We start from the raw sequence: 20,370 nt of genomic DNA on the forward strand, positions 1-20,370 counted from the left end.
CCACTCAAATGTTCAGCAAAATCTCCCTCCCCCCACACCCAATCCCCACCCTTCTACCCCTCCCCTCCTCCCGAGTCCTCCCTCCCCCCCTTTCCTTCCCGTCCTCCCTCCCCTTTCACCCCATACCCTCCCTGTCCCTCCCCCTTCACTGGATCCCCCGCACCTCATCCCAGTATCCTCTGAGACCCGGTTATCCACCTCACAGGTCCTCACACCCATGGAACAGCCTCCCCCACCAGCAGAACACTCACCAAGGAGGCGATTTGAGAAGGGACAGAAGAAAGTGAGCCTCAAAGCGATGTACACAAACATAGATGGAATTACAAATAAAGCAAATGAGCTTGGAGAACTGGTACTAGAGGAAAACCCAGACATAATAGCCCTCACAGAAACAAAGATCACGAAAACGATAACAAATGCAGTGTTCCCACAGGAATATTATGTTATGAGGAAAGAGAGGGAAGGAAGAGGTGGGGGTGGTGTAGCTCTGCTGGTAAGACAAGGCTGGGATTTTGAGGAGATGGATATTCAGGGCTGTGAAGGTTTCAGTGACTACATAGCAGGTACTGTAACAAATGGAGGGAAAAAAATTATAGTCGCAGTCATATATAATCCACCACCAAATGACAGAAGACCTAGACAGGAATATGATAGAAACAACATGGCCACCATTAACATAATAGAAAGAGCAGCTTCTGTTGCTAGCAGGAATGGATCTGGACTACTAATTATGGGAGACTTCAACCATGGGAAGATAGATTGGAAGAACAGAGACCCGCATGGAGGACCAGAAACATGGAGAGCTAAGCTGTTGGTCGTGGCAACAAGAAACTTTCTAAGCCAGCACACCAAAGAACCAACAAGAATGAGAGGAGAAGATGAACCAGCAATGCTTGATTTGATATTTACCTTAAATGAATGGGATATAAGGGAAGTTAAGATGGAAGCGCCCTTGGGAATGAGTGACCACAGTGTATTGAACTTTGAGTACCTGGTAGAGCTAGGACTTATCTCCCCCCAAAAAACCAGCGTTGAATGTAATGAAACGCCATTTTCTGGGTGAGTCCCGGAGGCTCCCCGGAGCTATCCCAGGCTGATATGCTAATGTCAGACTTTGGCATCAGTCATGTGTATGGAGTTCTTAGGCCTACCGGGGACCACGGCCAGAACCGGGCCCCCTCAGAGAGGCAAGGGGAGCAATGGCCTATAGAAGCCCCCGTGTAGTTGGAAGCATTCTATGTCTGCCATCGACCGGAACAGGCACCCAGAAAGGTAAGCGCCCCAAAACAAATCCCTATTCTGGTTAAAATTGCTACCTAAAACCGAACTAGTGGATAGAACTCCCCAACCGAAAACAAGCAAACTAGTGTGACGTCACACACTGCCGCGCCGCTGTCTGCGCAGCTCCCCCCTCCCCGGGAGGGGGAAGGGGGAGCCCCAGACCCCCGCGCCGGCTACCCGCACCTCAGTTCTTGAGGCTGGATGTCAAAAACGCGAAAAACCGCCGACCGGAGGGAGGGAGGGATGCCGGGGAGCCTCCGGGACTCACCCAGAAAATGGCGTTTCATTACATTCAACGCTGGTTTTCTGGGGGGAGCCCCGTCGGCTCCCCGGAGCTAACTACCCACAGACAGAAAAAGAGGGACTTACCCGGGAGGCGGTCGTCGCTCACCCCTCAACTCGAAGCCGAGACAACTGGCTGCAACCGCCGACCCAAAGCAACACAGGCCCGACGAGGCCCAGGGACATTCACAAGGTAACGAGCAGCCAGGACCCTGGTCGACCGCCAAAATCCCCGCGCCCGAATATCAGACCAAGACATATTCCCAAAGACGGCAGCAAGAGCCGCGAACTTACGAACGTCATGGGCACGGGGATAGACTGCAGGCTGGCTGGACCTAATAACCCTGCAGACGACCTGAGAGACCCGAACCCGCGAACAGGGAAGAAGGGAAACCGGATCAACCCACAGCGCGTCCCCGGACACAGAAGCTGTGGCGCGCAAATAACGGCGAAGCGCCGCAACCGGACACAAAACATGATGCACCCCCGGCCTGACCAACCAAGCATCAACCACCCATGGACCCCTCCGGAACGCAGCAGTCTCATTCTTCGCCAGAAAAGAAGGAGACGGCTGCAAACGAACAAAACTATCACCACGACCAAAAGAGCAGAAACCCCTGCGCCGGAGGAGAGCATGAAGCTCCCCTACCCGACCCCCAGAGGCCAAAGCCAACAAGAAAAGTGCCTTGGAAAAACAATCCTGGACCGAAGGGGCCACAACGAAACGAGGAGATGAAAGGAAAGCGAGCACTCTGTCCAAAGACCAGGACGGCTCAGGCGACACATGAGCAGGCCGGAGGTGAAACAATGCACGAGACAGCTTGCGAAACGGCGCAGACGTAACATCGATACCGAAAGCAAGCTGAAGCGGCTCCGCCAGCGCCGCACGATACGAAGCGACAGTGTTTGGCATAAGATGACGGTCCTGAAACAACCACGAGGAAGGACAAGACCACCCAAACAGACAAGGAGCTAACACGACGAAGACGCAAAAAGAAACGGAAGGACCGCCAGGAAACTTCATACTGCCGCCGAGAAGAAGCCCTCAGGTGGGACACCAACAAGGAGGCCACCTGATCACCATAGAGATGATGATAGACTCGAGTCAAAAAAACCATACGCGAAGACTCGAGGAGAAGATCGAACCAGCTACGTGACGTACCGGCCTGATCTGCTGAAAGAGGCGGAGCCGCGGGAAAACCCTCGGGTTCGGACACCGAGCAACCAGCGCCTGAAACCAAGGCTGGGCCGGCCACCAAGGGGCCAGAAGGACAACTCTCCCCCGGTAAGTCTCTAAGCGAGTCAGGACCTGGAGCAACAGCCGAACCGGGGTAAAGAGGTACAGGAACCCCCACCTCGACCAGTCTAGCCGAAAGGCATCGACCCCGACGGCCTCGCAATCGGGGAAGGGCGCCGCATAAACGGGAAGACGCCGCGACCACGCCGACGCGAAGAGGTCCACTTTGGGGCGCCCGAACGTCTGGCAAAGCCAACGGAAGGACTCGTCGTCGACCGTCCATTCCGTGGAGAGGGGAACGAAGCGAGACAGGGCGTCGGCCAAGACGTTGGACACGCCCCGTACGTGAACCGCCAGGAGAGCCAAAGCCCGAGAACTCAGCAGACGAGTCACCCGAAGCGACCAACCCCAAAGAGACAAGGACCGCATCGAACCCCCACGGTTCTGGCAATGAACCACCAGAGAGCAGTCCGAATGGAGCCGAATCGTCGATCCGCGGGCCACCCGAATCCTCCCCAGAGCAAACCACACTGCCGCGAACTCCCGCACCGTACTGTGAGCTCGACGGAAGGACGGATCCCAACGCCCCTGGCCGGCCTGGTGAGCACTGGTCACAAAACCCCAGCCGAGAGACGACGCATCCGTGTACACATCGAGCGAGGGCTCGGGTAGGCGCCAAGGCACTGAACCCCGAAAAACCCGAAGAGGAAGCCGGTGACGCAGCAACCGACGCAAGTCCCCCGGGGGTCGAACTCTGCGATCGCGAGAGAGGCAGAAGGGGGAACCCCGAAGGAACCAGAACAGCCGTCGAAGCCAAACCCGACCCGGCGGGTAGACCACCATCGCGAAGTTCAGGCTCCCGCACAGCCCCTCGAGCAACCGCCGGGTGACCCGAGGGCCCTCCAGAAACAGACGAAGGCGGGACCGCAGCCGCAGGAGAGACTCCGGAGGGAGAGACAAGGAGGCGGTTCGAGAGTCCCACACGAGACCCAGCCAAGTCCGAACCTGAGAGGGAACCAGACGGGACTTCCTCCAGTTCACCAAGAACCCGAACCCGGCGAGCTGGGAAAGAACCAAATCCCTGGCTAGCAAGCAAGCTGACTGGCTGGGAGCCCAAACCAGCCAGTCGTCGAGGTAGGCCAACACCCGAACACCTAGGAGACGCAAACGAGCCACCACAACCCGTGTAAGGCGTGTGAACACGCGAGGTGCCAGGTTCAACCCGAACGGGAGACAACGAAAGCGGTAACTCAGACGCCCCACTACAAAACCGAGCCAGTCCCTGAACCGCGGATGAATCGGGACATGCCAATAAGCATCCCGGAGGTCCAGGGACACCATCCAAGCTCCCGGCTCCAAGAGGAGCCGAACCTGAGACAGCGTAGTCATCCGAAAGGAGGGGCAATGAACCCAGGGGTTCAGACGGGACAAGTCCAGAATGAACCGCAGGTCCGCGCAGTCCCGTTTCGGAACCGGAAACAGACGGGAAACCCATCTGAGGGACGACGTCGTTTCGACGACGCCCAAGCGTACCCACTCCAAGACGACTCGACAGAGCGCAGGGGAAGAAGCCTGCCCTGCCAGCCCCGACCCCCCAAAGGGGGGAGGGGCCACCCAACGCCACCGCAGGCCGCGAGACATGACCCGAAAGGCCCACGAATCGTGGGACCAGGCGCGGGCGAACAGCGCAAGCCGCCCCCCCATCGCCCCGTCAAGGGGGCAAACCGCGAAAGGACCAGCGACCCTTACGAGACCCAGAACCCCGCACAGTGCGAACACCGCGCCGACCAGAAGAGGGAGGGTCCGCAGGAGGAGCCAACCCCAAACCTGACACCAGAGGCCTACCACGACGAGAGGAACCCCGAGCCCTGGCACGACCTTTCCGGGAAGACCCACCCCGGGACCCCCGGAAAACCAACAAGTCCGACATCGGACGACAAGCCGCCGACGCAGCCTGAATAAACTGCACCACGGCCGACTCCCCAAACAGGAGAGGACAAAAAGGTGAAGAACGCCTAAGCCAGAGCCCAAGCAGATTCCACGGAGGAACCCAGCACCGCCTGCCGACACGCGAGACGGGAAGCATAGAACAGGGAAACCGCATCCCGCAAAATCGGCGTGAACAGCTTCAACAAGGCAGCCGACGAACGCGCAGCCGAGGACAAGGTGCCGGACCCCGGGACGGACCCAAGCGTCCCCACATCCTCCACGAGCCAATCCGAAGACAGCTCCAGGAGGGAAAAGAACCGCAAGGCCGAACACAAAAGGCCCCGGGCGCGCAAGTCCTACGCCACGAGCGCCGCCGAAAGGGAGGGAACCTGCACATGGAGCTGAATAACGCCCACATCGCGGGGAAGGGCAGGGGCAAACAAGCACTCATTCAGGTACTCAAGTTCACCCCCCAGGAAAACCTGAAGCACCGTGGAAGCTTCCCGCCACTCCAGCGCGCGGGAACGACAGAAGGAATGCCAGGAATCCAGACCAAACTAGGGGCAGTCTGCTAGCCAGGACGTCTCCGGAACCTCGTAACGGAGCCAGAAAGGGAACGAAGTCCCAAACCTGAACGTGGACAGATCCATTTCCGAGGCATAATCCGGGTCACGCAGGAGGTAAGCTGCAAAGGCCGCTCGCACCACACCAGGTTGGATGCGATAAGCCGAAACCTCCGGAAGGACGGAACCGACGTACCCGGGGGGAACACGGAACCGAACCCGGGGAGGGGCCGACACCAAATCCAACTCGTACGCAGAGGGGGGAAAAGAAAACCCCACTCCTTGTAACAATAAGCCCCGCTCAGTGGGAAGAAAAACCCAGGCGGGGTCCAGCGGGGCCCAAGGCCCCCAAGTCAGCCCCTCCCCAGCCTCGAGGTCCGTCACCACAGGACCCGAGGCCGAGTCCTCTCCCCAAGCCCCGACCCCACAAGACAAGGACGGAGCAGCCGGAAAAGCTGGAGGAAGGGGGGCCCACTGGTTAGACCCTGAAGCTTCGGCCGGGAGACAAGACTCGAATGCCTCTGCCGCCCCCCCGGAAGGGGCAACCCCCGAAGCTGCCCGAGTCTCGAAATCAAGTAACCCCTGCTCCGACCCCGAAACCCTCAGACGCTTCGGGGCCGGAAGCAGGGGCGGGGGACCAGAACGAACAGAAGGGGAAGGACGAGGAGGTGCGGACTGAACCAGGATCGAAGCGACCCCCACCCCCAAGTCCGGGTCTCGAAAAGCAAAGCGGGGCAGCCCCGGGGCATCCGGGGAAGCAACCAACCGAGCGCGTTGCAACAGACGAAACCTAGACTGCAACGCACGTGCCGCCTGTACCCGAATAGAATCATCAGAGGATTGGGTAAATTGAGTCACAAGCAAGCAGCAACACTCACAGGACTCAGGGTCGAAAGTATCACCGACCCAACAGGCAGCGTGGCAGAGGCAAAAACAATGAGGGTCACCCTGAGACAAGGGGACCGAGCAACCCTCAAACTCGCACACAGCGAGTGGGGACCCCGGGGTCACATCCATCGGACCCACGCGCCCCCTAGGGGATTCCCAGGGTCCTGAGCGTTTACTTTAAGAGGACTCGCGCTCAGGTAGTCCCAGGCAGGGTGCTGCAAACCGGCGCCCAAAACTACCAAGCAAACTTCTAAAGCTGAATCCCAGGGACGTGTACACTCACGGGGACCTAGCAGGGGGCGCCACCGAGGAGAACAGTGGAAGGGCAAAAACAAACAATAAAATGACAGAACCCCCCACCAGGCAAAAACAAAAAGAAAAACAAAACCCCACAAGAGGACAGCGAACCCCAAGGAACAGAGCCGGCCGCGATGTCGGGAAATACAAGCTGAGTAGCACCCTGCGCCCCTACCAGTGCAAACTGCCTCTTACCTGCCGGTAACAAGGGAGAACAGAACACCCAAGAGCCCAACAGGCGGCCGAAAAACCGAAAGGTAAAACGGACCAGCAGAGGCAGACCCCGAGGAGCCTGTGGAAGGTGGCCCCAAGGGCAGTACTTACAGGGCTCCTAGGGAAGGCAGCCCTAGGCGCATGCAGCCCGAGTACTGAAGATAACTCCTGGCTCATGCACCCACAAAACTAACACCACACGCAAAGCACAGTGCAGTAGCGACACCGGAGCCAGAGCACACGACCATCGCCTATAGCATCAGCCTCAAGAACTGAGGTGCGGGTAGCCGGCGCGGGGGTCTGGGGCTCCCCCTTCCCCCTCCCGGGGAGGGGGGAGCTGCGCAGACAGCGGCGCGGCAGTGTGTGACGTCACACTAGTTTGCTTGTTTTCGGTTGGGGAGTTCTATCCACTAGTTCGGTTTTAGGTAGCAATTTTAACCAGAATAGGGGTTTGTTTTGGGGCGCTTACCTTTCTGGGTGCCTGTTCCGGTCGATGGCAGACATAGAATGCTTCCAACTACACGGGGGCTTCTATAGGCCATTGCTCCCCTTGCCTCTCTGAGGGGGCCCGGTTCTGGCCGTGGTCCCCGGTAGGCCTAAGAACTCCATACACATGACTGATGCCAAAGTCTGACATTAGCATATCAGCCTGGGATAGCTCCGGGGAGCCGAGGGGCTCCCCCCAGAAAGAACTAGGAATCAAAAGGCTGGCATACCGAAAGGGGAATTATGAACAGATGAGAAGTTTCCTAAGTGAAATACCTTGGGACACAGACCTCAGAGACAAGTCTGTACAGGGTATGATGGACTATGTTACCCAAAAGTGTCAGGAGGCAGTAAACAGGTTCATCCCGGCCCAAAGGGAAAAATCCGAGAAGCAACAGAAGAATCCATGGTATAATAGGGCATGTATGGAAGCGAAGAAACTGAACAAAAAGGCGTGGAGGAACTTCCGGAATAACAGAACAGCAGAAAGCAGAGAGAGATACCAGAGAACCAGGAATGAGTACGTCAGGGTGAGAAGAGAAGCAGAGAAAAATTTTGAAAATGATATAGCAAACAAAGCCAAGACCGAACCAAAGCTACTCCACAGTCACATCAGAAGGAAAACAACAGTGAAAGAACAGGTATTGAAACTTAGAACAGGCGAGGACAGGTATACAGAGAATGACAGAGAGGTGTGTGAGGAACTCAACAAGAGGTTCCAGGAGGTCTTCACAATAGAACAGGGTGAGGTCACTGTGCTAGGAGAAAGGGAGGTAAACCAGGCGGCCTTGGAGGAGTTCGAAATTACGAGAGAGGAGGTCAAGAGACACCTGCTGGATCTGGATGTTAGAAAGGCTGTTGGTCCAGATGGGATCTCACCATGGGTACTGAAAGAGTGTGCAGAGGCACTTTGCCTGCCACTCTCCATAGTGTATAGTAAGTCACTAGAGACGGGAGACCTACCAGAAATATGGAAGACGGCGAATGTGGTCCCAATATACAAAAAGGGCGACAGACAAGAGGCACTGAACTACAGGCCAGTGTCCTTGACTTGTATACCATGCAAGGTGATGGAGAAGATCGTGAGAAAAAACCTGGTAACACATCTGGAGAGAAGGGACTTCGTGACAAATCGCCAACATGGATTCAGGGAGGGTAAATCTTGCCTTACAGGCTTGATAGAATTCTACGATCAGGTGACACAGATTAAGCAAGAAAGAGAGGGCTGGGCGGACTGCATTTTCTTGGATTGTCGGAAAGCCTTTGACACAGTACCGCATAAGAGGCTGGTACATAAGCTGGAGAGACAGGCAGGTGTAGCTGGTAAGGTGCTCCAGTGGATAAGGGAGTATCTAAGCAATAGGAAGCAGAGAGTTACGGTGAGGGGTGAGACCTCCGATTGGCGTGAAGTCACCAGTGGAGTCCCACAGGGCTCTATACTCGGTCCTATCTTGTTTCTGATATATGTAAATGATCTCCCGGAGGGTATCGATTCATTTCTCTCAATGTTTGCGGACGATGCTAAAATTATGAGAAGGATTAAAACAGAAGAGGACTGTTTGAGGCTTCAAGAAGACCTAGACAAGCTGAAGGAATGGTCGAACAAATGGTTGTTAGAGTTTAACCCAACCAAATGTAATGTAATGAAGATAGGTGTAGGGAGCAGGAGGCCAGATACAAGGTATCATCTGGGAGAGGAAATTCTTCAGGAGTCAGAGAAGGAAAAAGACTTGGGGGTTGACATCACGCCAGACCTGTCTCCTGCAGCACATATCAAGCGGATAACATCAGCGGCATATGCCAGGCTGGCCAACATACGAACGGCATTCAGAAACTTGTGTAAAGAATCATTCAGAACTTTGTATACCACATATGTCAGGCCAATCCTGGAGTATGCAGCCCCAGCATGGAGTCCATATCTAGTCAAGGATAAGACTAAACTGGAAAAGGTTCAAAGGTTTGCCACCAGACTAGTACCCGAGCTGAGAGGTATGAGCTACGAGGAGAGACTACGGGAATTAAACCTCACTTCGCTGGAAGACAGAAGAGTTAGGGGGGACATGATCACCACATTCAAGATTCTGAAGGGGATTGATAGGGTAGATAAAGACAGTCTATTTAACACAAGGGGCACACGTACTAGGGGACACAGGTGGAAACTGAGTGCCCAAATGAGCCACAGAGATATTAGAAAGAACTTTTTTAGTGTCAGAGTGGTTGACAAATGGAATGCATTAGGAAGTGATGTGGTGGAGGCTGACTCCATACACAGTTTCAAGTGTAGATATGACAGAGCCCGATAGGCTCAGGAATCTGTACACCTGTTGATTGACGGTTGAGAGGCGGGACCAAAGAGCCAGAGCTCAACCCCCGCAAACACAACTAGGTGAGTACAACTAGGTGAGTACTGAGTGCTGACCACAGTGTAGTGTACACTGAGTGCTGACCACAGTGTAGTGTACACTGAGTGCTGACCACAGTGTATTGAACACTGAGTGCTGACCACAGTGTAGTGTACACTGAGTGCTGACCACAGTGTAGTGTACACTGAGTGCTGACCAGTGTAGTGTACACTGAGTGCTGACCACAGTGTAGTGTACACTGAGTGCTGACCACAGTGTAGTGTACACTGAGTGCTGACCACAGTGTAGTGTACACTGAGTGCTGACCACAGTGTAGTGTACACTGAGTGCTGACCACAGTGTATTGAACACTGAGTGCTGACCACAGTGTAGTGTACACTGAGTGCTGACCACAGTGTATTGAACACTGAGTGCTGACCACAGTGTAGTGTACACTGAGTGCTGACCACAGTGTAGTGTACACTGAGTGCTGACCACAGTGTAGTGTACACTGAGTGCTGACCACAGTGTAGTGTACACTGAGTGCTGACCACAGTGTAGAGAAACACCACGATGACAGTTGACTTTATTAATAAAAATGTTTCAGATTTTAAAACAAAAAGTTTCCTTTATATATAAAGTTTACTCTCATCTTGATGTGTCTCCATATCATCCTATATATATATAAAGTTTACTCTCATCTTGATGTGTCTCCATATCATCCTATATAAAGTTTACTCTCATCTTGATGTGTCTCCATATCATCCTATATATATATAAAGTTTACTCTCATCTTGATGTGTCTCCATATCATCCTATATAAAGTTTACTCTCATCTTGATGTGTCTCCATATCATCCTATATATATATAAAGTTTACTCTCATCTTGATGTGTCTCCATATCATCCTATATATATAAAGTTTACTCTCATCTTGATGTGTCTCCATATCATCCTATATATATATATAAAGTTTACTCTCATCTTGATGTGTCTCCATATCATCCTATATATATAAAGTTTACCCTCATCTTGATGTGTCTCCATATCATCCTATATATATAAAGTTTACTCTCATCTTGATGTGTCTCCATATCATCCTATATATATAAAGTTTACTCTCATCTTGATGTGTCTCCATATCATCCTATATATATAAAGTTTACTCTCATCTTGATGTGTCTCCATATCATCCTATATATATAAAGTTTACTCTCATCTTGATGTGTCTCCATATCATCCTATATATATAAAGTTTACTGTCATCTTGATGTGTCTCCATATCATCCTATATATATAAAGTTTACTCTCATCTTGATGTGTCTCCATATCAAAAGTGTTTATATAGAGGCAATACTACACTCAGTTGGGTGAGAACAATGTGACCTTCAGCAGCATACCTTCACTGAGGTGTGGACAGTGTTGACATCTGGGAAGAGTTCCTGGCACTTCTGGAGCCAATCTTCTACCTTCATGCTGCACTCATCAGCTGTGTCTATGGTTGTGCCAACCTCCTGTGCTGTGTTGACTGTGTCGAGGCTCCCCAACATGCCCTGCAGCTGAGTCTTCCCTTCCTCTCCTTGTGTTGTCATATCCACCACACTGGTATCCTCCAGTTCCAAGAGCTTCATTGCTGACTTGTTCTGCTCTACCAGAGCATAGAGTCTGTCCTGGAGCTGGAGGTGTTGAGTCTTCCAGTCCCCCAGCTGCCCCCGGTACTCACCCAGCTGGGACAGTACCTCTTCACAGCTGGTAATGAGGCTGCTGATGCTGCTCTTCTGCTCCTCCACCAGGGAACGTAACTTCTTACTGATGCCTCTGGTGGGAGCTTTATTGGGTTTTGTGGGTACCGTTTTCACTGGCACAACCTCCATACCTTTTAGTTTTCTGATAAAGGCCTCCATACCATAACTGATTGGGAACTGAGTAGCAGCTGTGGCAGTGTGCTGGGCACGGCAGCTGGGGCAGTTCAGCTGACCATTCTTGATAGCATTGTCAATACACTGGGAGCAGAATGTGTGGCCACAAGGCAGATTGCGAGGCCGTAGCAGTGTGTCATCATAATTGTTAAAACACACTGAACATTCCTCTGGGTTGTTATCCTGTAGATAAAGAATATTTGGTTAAGTTACATGTATTTACAACGAAAAAAATTATCTTCTGGGTGAGTCCCTCCGGCTCTCTGGAGCTATCGGATTGATATGCGCATATTAGTCTGGGGTCATCAGTCAATTGGAGTTCAGCCTACCGAGGACCACAAGCCATATACGTATACAGTATCCACTCAATTTAACGGCCTCTTTTATACCGATCTGCTGGTATTAACGACCGGTTTGGGAGCCCAGTAGCTAGAGCCTGCTATACCGGTCTGCGGTCGATATTACCGACAGTCGGTATTGGGTTTGTTGTGGCATCAGCGTCCCCTCACATGGCGACCAGGCCGCCACCGACCTGGATCGTCCAGAGTCATATATTACATCTTAATTTTCTTTTAAAATGATTCACTTTAATGAAGAAAATTGTAAATTATTATTAATAAAATATTTTGAAACAGTTTTTATTAAGCAAAAGTCTTTGTTTTCTTATTAAATACCTTTTATAGTATGTATAGGCACTAGGTATTTTTTTTCCCACGGACCTAGTATGTACTCCGCCGGGCCATGTGTTCCCATTGTTTACTGTGAACTCGCGCGGCTAGCTTCAATTGTGAAGGATATTACTGTACTGTAATTGTGATCTTTTTAATTTACAAAATGCCAAAAGTTACCCAAAGGAAGCGCCTGACGGTTGCACAGAAGCTGGAGTTAATTAAGAAACTTGATAAAGGATATTCTCATGCACGAGCAGCAGCAGAGTTTAACATCGGGAAAAGTACAGTAAGTGACATCAAGAAACAGAAGGATACTCTATTAAAATATGTGAGCACAACAGAGTGTGCTACTTCTGGTGCTGCATGTTCGAGAAAAACAGTAAAGTCTGGTCAGTATCCACAATTGGATGCTGCAGTGTATAAGTGGTTTATTCAGCACCGCACAATTGGCATGGCAATAAGATTTGAAGAGCTTAAAGTTGCAGCAAGTAAACTTGCCATTCAATTAGGTATAAAAGATTTCAGTGCAAGTGATGGGTGGGTTGGAAGATTTAAGGCTCGGCATAACATTTCAAACACCAAAAAAATTTCTGGTGAGGCGTCAAGTGCTGATCCCACTAATGTTGATTCATTCAAGGCTAAATTAAACGAGTACATTGTCAGTAATAATTTAAGGAAATATCAAGTATATAATGCTGATGAGACTGGGTTTATGTGGCGAGCTGTACCAAGTACATCCTTAACCAGTAGGATGCAGGAAAATATTCCTGGACGAAAGATAAGCAAGGAACGGCTCTCAGTCTTGCTTTGTGCTAATGCTGATGCCTCTCACAGGACAAAATGTGCCGTGGTAGGCAAGTCTAAAAATCCTCGAGCCTTAAAAAATATAATGCAGGCATTACCTGTAATATATTACAATTTTAAGAAATCATGGTTTAATCAAATAATATTTACGGACTGGTTTGAAAACCACTTTTGCAAAGAAGTCAGAGAATTCCAGATCAACAAATGTGGAATAAAGGCCAGTGAGGTTAAGGCATTGTTGCTGCTAGATAATGCCCCTGCTCATCCCATTAGCAAGTTAATTTCAAGGGATGGCAGAATAAAATGCATGGCACTTCCACCAAACACAACATCCTTGATCCAGCCCATGGACCAAGGTGTTATCCTTGCTGCTAAACGTATGTACCAAACAGCAATGCTTGAAGATGTTTTAGTTGTTTTACCTAGCGAGGAAGATGAATTGACAGGAAAGGATACAAGGGCTCAAAGAACACTAGAAAATCTAAAAAAGTACACAATCAGGGAAGCAATATTCCACTGGGCTAGGCTTTGGAATAAAGTGAAAGAAACCACACTAACAAATTCATGGAAGAAACTGTTAACAGAGAGGCCTAGATGTGATGCAGCAGTATCTGATAGTGAATTCGAAGGTTTTGAAAATGAAGCCAATGATTTTGAAGGGTTTGAAGAAACGATCCGAACAATGTTGCTCCAAGCTGGTCAGGGTGTACAAGTGAATGATATCAATGAATGGTTAGAAAATGATTACGATCCTGGTTATGAATTGTTAACTGAAGAACAGATTGCGCAAAGTGTTCTCGGAAATGACTCTGATGACTCTGATGACTCTGATGATGACTCGGACGATGTTGGTGAGGCTCTGCCTAGAGGTGTCGGATATCAGAAAAGATTGGAACAAGTTGAGGAACTCATTGAATATTCAATAAAAAGTAAACATGAGGTTATTGGAAATTTTTATGTACACTTTACAGCCTTAAAGCAATGTCTCAGAATGTTAGCCAGAGAAAATCAGATTCAGACAAAAAACCAGCGTTGAATGTAATGAAACGCCATTTTCTGGGTGAGACCCGGAGGCTCCCCGGAGCTTTACCGGCTGATATGCTAATGTCAGACTTTGGCATCAGTCATGTGTATGGAGTTCTAGGGCCTACCGGGGACCACGAGCCAGAACCTGGCCCCCTCAGAGAGGCAAGGGGAGCAATGGCCTATAGAAACCCCCGTGTGGTTGGAAGCATTCTATGTCTGCCATCGACCGGGTCAAGCATCCAGAAAGGTAAGCATTCCAAAACAAACCCCTATTCTGGTGAAAATTGCTACCTAAGCCGAACTAGTGAATAGAACTCTTCAACAGAAAACACGGAAACTAGTATGACGTCATACGTCACCGCGCCGCTGTCTGCGCAGCTCCCCCCTCCCCGGGAGGGGGAAGGGGGAGCCCCAGACCTCCCACGCCGGCTATCCACCCATCAGTTCTGAGGCTGGATGTCAAAACACGCGAAAAACGCCGACCGGAGGGAGGGAGGGTTGCCGGGGAGCCTCCGGGTCTCACCCAGAAAATGGCGTTTCATTACATTCAACGCTGGTTTTCTGGGGGGAGCCCCGTCGGCTCCCCGGAGCTAACTACCCACAGAGGAAGGTCAAAGGGACAAAACCGGGAGGCGGACACCACGCACCCCCCAAGGAGGCGAGACAACCGGCAGCAAACGCCAACCCAAGGCGCCACAGCCCCGAAAATCCCGGGAACAACACGAGAACCACGAGCAGCAAGGCCCCTGCACGAACACCAAAAATCCATGCCCGAAAGACTGCAAGGCCACGTCGCCCAGACGGCAGCGAGAGCAGCGAAGCCACGAACGCCACAGGCATGAGGGAAGAACACATGCAGCTTAGCCGCAAGAACACGGCTGACCACCCGGGACACCATCACCCGCGAACCGGGAAGAACAGAACCGGATCAACGCAAATCGCGCTCCGGACCCAAACGCCGTGGCACGCAAACAACAGCAGAGGGCCGCCACTGAACACAAAAACGACACACCCCCGGCCCGACCAACAAAGCACCAACAAACCCTGGACCCCTCCAGAATGCAGCAGCCCCACCCCGCGCCAGAAAAGATGGAGACTGCTGCCATCAAACAACCAAAACGCTAAAACCGAAGGAGCAAGAAAACACAGCGAACCAACCCCCAGAGGCAAAGGCCCAAAGGAAAGAGCCGACGAAAAAACACACCGGAACCGAAGGGGCACTACCAACCGAGGAGAAGACAGAGCACGCTGACCAGAGACCAGGATGGTGCAAGCGGCGCACGAACAGGCCGGAGGTGAAATGACGCACAAGACAGCTGACTAACGGTGCAGAAGCAACACCAAGACCGAAAGCAAGCTGAAGCGGCTCCGCCTGCGCCGCACGAAAAGAGGCGACAGTATGTGGCAAGACGACGGCCCCCAACCCCCACTAGAAAACCAAGCCGAGAGTAAACCAAGCCAACAAGAAGGACCCACCGAAGAAGGGACAGGAAAAGGAAGGACCGCCAAAATACCCCATACTGCCGCCAAGAAAGCACGCAGGTGGGACACCTACCACGAAGCCACCCGACCACCAACCGGAGGCGAGACCACGAGGCAGAACATAAGCAGCCCCGACAAGGCCCCCCCGAGCCCAGGAAAAAGGCGGAGCCGCGAGAAGATCTCGGGCGCGACCACCGAAACCCAGGCGGCACAAGGAGATGGAACGTCTGCCGAACAGAAAAACTCCGAAGCATGCAAGCCCGCCAGGAGTTCAGAAACGACGGGTCCGACGCGAGACATCGCAAGAACCCCCCCAAAAAAATAAAACAACAACAACCGGCCGGGCAATCTAGGAAAACCAAAGAAGGCGGAAGGGTCGCCGCCAGAACAGGACCCGAACCAAGGGGCACGAACAACGGCAACAGACCGAGACAAAGAAGCACATCACAGGACACAGGCTGACAAACGCCTAAGAACACACGCAGAACATTCCTGCTGCAGAAGAGGCAGGAAGAAAGAGCAGAAGCACAAAAAAAAAAAACCAGGAGAACAACCAGGGGTGGACAATCAGGCAGGGACAAAAACCCCACGCAATCCCCAGGCACAAAACGGCAGCAAAGCGCCACTCCACAACCGGACACAGGAACAAGGACACGCCACCGTGAAACACGGTACCAATGCTCACGTGCAGCAGCAGCAGCAACAGGCACCACTGCAACATGCAACATGTAAATAGCAACTCCCCTCTGCAAAGGCAGAGAACGGAGCAGGCAGACCCCAGACAGGGCCAACGGAGACACGACAAAACCCTGCAGGCCCAGAAACCTGCACCAGGCGACCGACGGCGGAGAAACCCCGCTCAATACCTGCTGGATGAGGTACTGGGAGCTCTTTTACACCTCAAGCCCGGCCCAAGGTCAGGCCAAACCGGCCAGAGGATGGCCCACCAGGCAGCTGCTAGGAGCAGTCCACCGGCCCACATACCCCCACAACCAGGACGGGCCGGAACTGCCATACGAAAAAAGGCCAGTGCGCCCTGGAAGTCCACGGACGAACCAGCAAGAAGGCTTATGCTCGCAAGTAGGTCGTGTAACAAGCACAGACCACTGATGGTAATACAGTGTTCCCCAAAAGTGCCAATAGCACCACTGCACTCCACTGGTACTATCCCGCAAGTTCTACCAGATAGGCGGGACCCAAGAGCCAGAGCTCAAATCCTGCAAGCACAGCCAGGAGCCTCACCAGGTGAGTACAGAACCAACCCTACAACCCCCACACCTCACAACATTAAAAAAGGAGGGTCCCCTGAACGACTCCAGCATGGGTTGGACATGCACATGAGGGGGACAGGAAGGGGTGATAAAGGGACAGTCACTGGTGTGCGAACGGTCTCAGTCGTACAAAATTATACCTAAATAAAGACAGGTATATGAACACCGCCGCATCCAGCGCCCGGCCAAAAGACGCCAGACCGCAGAAACTCACCTGGCGAATGGTGGCTCGAACTTGACACGACTCAACCGTGCCCAGAAGAACTTGGGAGCACCGCCAGGTGAAGACGCCAGAGCCGGACCCGCAGGAGAACAGGGAGAGGCGAAGGAGGCGGTCCACACCCATGACACAGAAAACCGCGGTGTCCTCCCCACAACTGGGAACCAGGACACCCCTGGCGCAAAGGGGCACATACCGCAGCCAGGGAGAAGAACGAGAGGCGAAGCACTGTAGCAAAAAAGGGCGCAAAACCCCAGCACTGAACCATCGCCCAGACCAAAACAAACTCCACGGCGCATGCGCATAACACGCTGGCCGAACCGCACACCCTCCCTGCGGGAAGGCGCCAGCCAGGACTATTGCACGAGAAAAAGAGCCAAAAGAGGAAGCAGGAACAATAAAACCGGCCAAAGAAGCAAAGAGCCCAAAAAAAGGGAACCCAAACGGGCGACAAGTAGCCCAAACGGGCGACAAGTAGCCCAAACGGCCGACAAATAGCCCAACCGGGCGACAAGTAGCCCAACCGGGCGACAAGTAGCCCAACCGGGCGACAAGTAGCCCAACAGGGCGACAAGTAGCCCAACAGGGCGACAAGCAGCCCAACAGGGCGACAAGTAGCCCAACAGGGCGACAAGTAGCCCAACAGGGCGACAAGTAGCCCAACAGGGCGACAAGTACTAGGAGCCGACAGACGTTCCAATAATGCGGGAAGTAGCGAAAAACCTTCCCGTACCCTCGAGAACACAGAAGCCAACACTAGTCCCGAAGGCACACGAAGGCGCAGGCGCACCCGAGATCAAAAGTCACGCAGAACCCCATCGAACGGGGAAACATGACAAAAACACCGTCCCAAAAAGCGGGGGAGGAAACATCCACCCACAGGACGGAACCAACCGACTCAAAGGCCAAGGAACCGAGCCCGGGGAGGGGCCGACGTCCAACAGCACGTACGGCGAGTGGGGAGGAAAGACCCCACTCCGCGTAACCACAAGCCCCGCCGAGAGGGGGATAAAACCCCCCACGGGGTCTAACGGGGCCAAGGCCCCCCCAAGTCAGCCCCTCCCCAGCCCCGGGAACCTACACGACAGGCCCCGGGGCCGAGCCGTTCCCCCAAAGCCCCGGCCGTACCAGAAAACCGGGGCAGCCGTGAAAACACTAAGGAAGGGAGCCCACTGGCAGACTCATACAACACGGCTGGAGGAACAGGCCCAAATGCCCCCGTCACTACCCCGGAAGGGGAATTCCCCGAGACTGCCCGAGTCTCAACACCACCAAACACCCCGCCCTGAACCTACAGACGGTAAGGAACCGGATACAGGCAGGAAGGGTGAACCAGGGGAAAGACAAGGGGGCGTGGATGGAACCGAAGCAACCAACACCCCCAAGTCCCAAAACGAAATACAACGGGGCAGCCCCGGGGCTCCCGGGGAGGAAACCACGAGAACGTTGCCACCACCAAGGCTCAAGTGCAACGCCCCTGCTGCCCGCACCCGCTTTGTTAGCACAACTGGGTAACCGAGCCACAACGAGCAACCAAACTCGCAGGACACCGGGTCGAAGGTGTCACCGACCCCACAGGCAGCAGACGGAGGCAAAACAGAGAGTCACCCAGAGACAAAAGGTGAGAGCAACCCTCAAACTCGCTGGAAGCGAGGGGGGGGCTCTGGGGTCACATCCATCGGACCCGCGCGCCCCCAGGGGTTTCCCAGGGTCCCGAGCGTTTACTTTAAGAGGACTCGCGCTCAGGTAATCCCAGGCAGGGTACTGCTAACCGGCACCCAAGCTACCAAACAACTTTCTAAGAGCTGAACCCCCGGGACGTGTACACTCACGGGGACCTAGCAGGGGGTACCACCAGAAATACTCAGAACACAAGGGACACAAGGGGCAAGAACGAAGGCAGAACCCCCCACCAGGTATATAAACAAAAGAAAAAGAAAACCCCGCAAGAGGACAGCGTACCCAAGCGGAACAGAGCCGGCCGCTATGATTGGTAAAGACAAGCTGCACAGTACCCCGCGCCCCACCAGTGCAAACACTGCCCCTTACTCTAAGGCGAACAAGGGAGACAGAACACCCGAGCACACAAAGAGCGGCCGAAAACCAAGCGGTAAACGGCCAAGCAGGGGCAGGACCCAAGGAACTTGTGGAAGGTGGCCCCAAGCCCCAAGGGCAGTACTTACAGGGCACCTAGGGAAGAGAACCCTAGGCGCATGCAGCCCGAGTACTGAAGAATCACACCCGGCTCACGCACCACCTAGAAAACAGACACCACACTCTAGGTACAGTGCTGAAACAACCACTGGAGCCGGAGCACATAACCATTGCCTATAGCATCAGCCGAAGAACTGATGGGTGGATAGCCGGCGTGGGAGGTCTGGGGCTCCCCCTTCCCCCTCCCGGGGAGGGGGGAGCTGCGCAGACAGCGGCGCGGTGACGTATGACGTCATACTAGTTTCCGTGTTTTCTGTTGAAGAGTTCTATTCACTAGTTCGGCTTAGGTAGCAATTTTCACCAGAATAGGGGTTTGTTTTGGAATGCTTACCTTTCTGGATGCTTGACCCGGTCGATGGCAGACATAGAATGCTTCCAACCACACGGGGGTTTCTATAGGCCATTGCTCCCCTTGCCTCTCTGAGGGGGCCAGGTTCTGGCTCGTGGTCCCCGGTAGGCCCTAGAACTCCATACACATGACTGATGCCAAAGTCTGACATTAGCATATCAGCCGGTAAAGCTCCGGGGAGCCGACGGGGCTCCCCCCAGAAATAGATAAATTCATGATTTCAACGGTTCATGAAAAATCTTCGTCGACAAGCGATGCTGCACCCGTCGATGCTGAATTACCATCGACAAGTCGTGGAGCATCCGCCAGCAATGAATGCTCTACAAGCCATGCTGCACCCGCCGATGCTGAATTCCCATCGACAAGTCGTGGAGCATCCGCCAGCAACGAATGCTCTGCAAGCGATGCTGCACCCGCCGATGCTGAATTCCCACCAAGTCGTGACAAGTCATCCACTAACGATATAAAATATGATTGAAAGGCATATAAATTAGTGTAAAAAGTGTTGATAGAGTACAGTATTGTAAGTGTTAATGATTAATTAAGCCTAGACAAAAAGATACTGTACAGTGTAAATATACAGTAGAAATAATTGTCAATAGTGAAGTAGAATTAGAACTCATGTGAATTAGTAGTAAGGCTAGCTGTTGTGTGAAGTGAGTGCCTGAAAATAATTGTACATATAAAACAAGCGCTGCAGAGGATGACATAATCATCACAGCTTCGTAATCTTCAGCTTCATTAAAAGTAGGTCAATTTACCAATTTTATTATAGTATTACAAGATATTAATTGTTTTTTTTTCAACAAAAGCTACATATTAGTCTCTGCAAATGTATATTCTATCGTCAGCAGAGAAAAGGTGAGCTCAAAATATTTCGTCTTGGCTAGCTCTCAG

General features: G+C 52.6%; 1 protein-coding gene across 1 annotated transcript in view; it reads right to left on the bottom strand.

Moving 5' to 3' along the window:
• Positions 1 to 20,370, bottom strand: part of LOC123752485 (tripartite motif-containing protein 3-like) — a 230,595-nt gene that overhangs the window by 156,914 nt on the left and 53,311 nt on the right. The window contains exon 3 of the mRNA XM_069324617.1: positions 10,918 to 11,619. Within this exon, the coding sequence (XP_069180718.1) occupies positions 10,918 to 11,619 (702 nt within the window). The remainder of the gene's footprint in view (positions 1 to 10,917; positions 11,620 to 20,370) is intronic.

The sequence above is a fragment of the Procambarus clarkii genome, chromosome 14 (genome assembly GCF_040958095.1).
Source record: "Procambarus clarkii isolate CNS0578487 chromosome 14, FALCON_Pclarkii_2.0, whole genome shotgun sequence".
In the NCBI taxonomy this organism is placed as follows: Eukaryota; Metazoa; Arthropoda; class Malacostraca; order Decapoda; family Cambaridae; genus Procambarus; species Procambarus clarkii.